The following is a 2,614-nucleotide window of genomic DNA, read 5'->3' on the forward strand; positions in this document are numbered from 1 at the left end:
AAGAAAGGTAAAAACGCAACTGAAATGCAAAAAAAAAAAAAAAAATTTTGTGCAGTGTATGGAGAAGGTGCTGTGACTGATCGAACGCATCAGAAGTGGTTTGAGAAATTTTGTACTAGAGATTTCTCACTGGACAATGCTCCAGAGTCAGGTAGACCAGTTGAAGTTGATTGGGATCAAACTGAGACATTGAGAACAGTCAATGTTACACCATGTGGGAGATAGCTGATATACTCAAAATATTCAAATCAAATGTTGAAAATCATTTGCACCAGCTTGGTTATGTTCATCACTTTGATGTTGGGCTTCCACAAAAGTTAAGGGAAAACCTTCTTGACTATAATTCTGCTTATGATTCTCTACTTAAACGTAATGAAAACGTTTCATTGTGATGGATAATTAAAAGGGGATACTGGACAATAATGTGGAATGGAAGAGATCATGCAGTAAGTGAAATGAACCACCACCAACCACATCAAAGTTCAGTCTTCATCTGAAGAAGGTGACGTTGTGTATATGGTGGGATTGGAAGGGTGTCTTCTATTATGAACTCCTTCTGGGAAACCAAACAATTAATTCCAACAAGTACTGCTCCCAATTAGATCAACTGAAAGCAGCACCCAATAAAAAGCATCCAGAATTAGTCAACAGAAAATGCAAAATCTTCCATCAGGATAGTGCAAGGATATATGTTTTTTGATGATCAGGCAACAACTGTTACAGCTTGGCTGCAAAGTTCTGATTCATTCACCGTATTCACCAGACACTGCACCTTCAGATTTCCACTTATTTTAGTCTTTACAAAATTCTCCTAATGGAAAAAATTCCAATTCTTTGGAAGACTATCAAAGACACCTGGAACTATTCTTTGCAAAAAAAAAAAAAGTTTTGGGAAGATGCAATTATGAAGTTGCCTGAAAAATGGCAGAAGGTAATGGAACAAAATGATGAATTCTTGTTCAATGAAGTTCATGGTGAAAATGAAAACTGTGTTTTTTAACTTTAAAAATGAAGGAACTTTTTGGCTAACCCAGTATATTTATATGTGGATCCACATGTGTATGTATGTATTTGCTTTCTTCACTAAAACGCAACCCCCTAGAGGGTACAGACTGTGACTTATTTCTCTCTATGCTTCTGGAAATGTGTTAGGTCTACTCTCAGAGTGGAAATGGGCATATCAAGCTATGGTTGTTTGCTGACACTAGGCATTTACTGACTTCCCACTGCTCTTTCTGCAAGTTCCTGTGTACACCTGTCTATGGGGAATGAGTGAGCTAACCAGCAACCATGAAGACCCAGTTCACATGAACTGCAGTTCTCAAAAGTAAAATGTGACTCTTGGTTTCTACATCAGTTACTTCATAAGTCAAAACCTTAGGGACTAATAACTTCCATGGAGAGTAGTCTGGGAAGTCAGTGGGCTTTCTTCTCCAGGCTACACCCCTCCATTTCAATAAGCTACTCTTCAAACCACACTACAGCACAGACCGTAAATGAGATAAGATATACACGAAACTGCTGATTTTGTAACTGGCAATAATTACTGGATGGGTTATTATGAAATAGATTGACACTGACACACACCTTATTCTTAGGTACTGACCTGCAAACCCCCGGCTCCTTCCTTGAGGGGGAGGTGGCATTGGGCCCATGGCTCGGGGGTAAAGTGAAACAGGGTAGAGAGAGGGCACCATGGGAGGCACGAAGGTAGGTGATGGAAGCAGAGAAGGCGGTGGATGGTTCATGTTGACTCCTTCAAGTATGCTCTGTCTCATCTTCTCCACTTTGGTTGCCAGGTCAGCCTTCAAATGAAGAACAGAGTAATAATAGCAGCTGCAATTTTTAAAACTTCTCCTATGTTTCAGGCACAGTATTGGGCGGTCTATGTACAAACTCACAAGTCTATTCCCATGAATGGAATCATGACCTGGAGTTAAATGGCTCAAGGTAACATACTCAGGGAAGCCTGCCTGACAACAAAGCTCCCATTCTTTGCATGATGCCAAACTACCATCATACTAGTTCTGACCAAGGGCTTATGAGGCACCATGATTAGGTCAAGAAAGACAAATACAATGAGTATTTAGTAATGCCCGATCACACAGCCAGCAATAGGCTAGGTTATTTTTTAAGGGGGAGGTAATAGAATTATGTAAAGAGAGAACAAAACTTGACACATACAAACCCTTTTAACCTTCTCCCTCATACTCAGGATCAGAGATCATGACCTCTATCCAGGAGAAGTCCATGCCTCTAATCAAGAGGTCAGCAAGCTTGTTCTGAAAAGGGCCATACTGTTTCTGTCACAACTACCTGACTCTGCCACTGTAATATGAAAGCAGTCATGGACAATATGTAAATGAATGAATGTGGCCATGTTTCAAAAAATTTTAGTGGAATAAAAATTCAAATTTAAAAAAATCTTTCTGTAGTTTGCTAGCCTCTTCTCTCTCAGCGTATTTCCCAAAAATGGACAAAGAAGAAAGTAAGGGCTCCTTTCCCTTGCCTTCTTTCATCTTTCCCAAGGCTTTATTGCAAAAAAATATCCCCTGCTTTTACTCTGTGAGCTATTTTAATACCCTCTTCTATTTATAAAATAGTTCCTTTACAA

The 2,614-nt window shown here is 39.4% G+C and overlaps 1 protein-coding gene across 1 annotated transcript in view; it reads right to left on the reverse strand.

Moving 5' to 3' along the window:
* FAM120C (family with sequence similarity 120C) overlaps positions 1–2,614 on the reverse strand; it is a gene marked incomplete at its 5' end in the record, with an annotated part of 124,500 nt that overhangs the window by 8,754 nt on the left and 113,132 nt on the right. The window contains one exon of the mRNA XM_010845890.1: positions 1,607–1,805. Within this exon, the coding sequence (XP_010844192.1) occupies positions 1,607–1,805 (199 nt within the window). The remainder of the gene's footprint in view (positions 1–1,606; positions 1,806–2,614) is intronic.

The sequence above is a fragment of the Bison bison genome, unplaced genomic scaffold (genome assembly GCF_000754665.1).
Source record: "Bison bison bison isolate TAMUID 2011002044 unplaced genomic scaffold, Bison_UMD1.0 scf7180017864227, whole genome shotgun sequence".
Taxonomy (NCBI): Eukaryota; Metazoa; Chordata; class Mammalia; order Artiodactyla; family Bovidae; genus Bison; species Bison bison.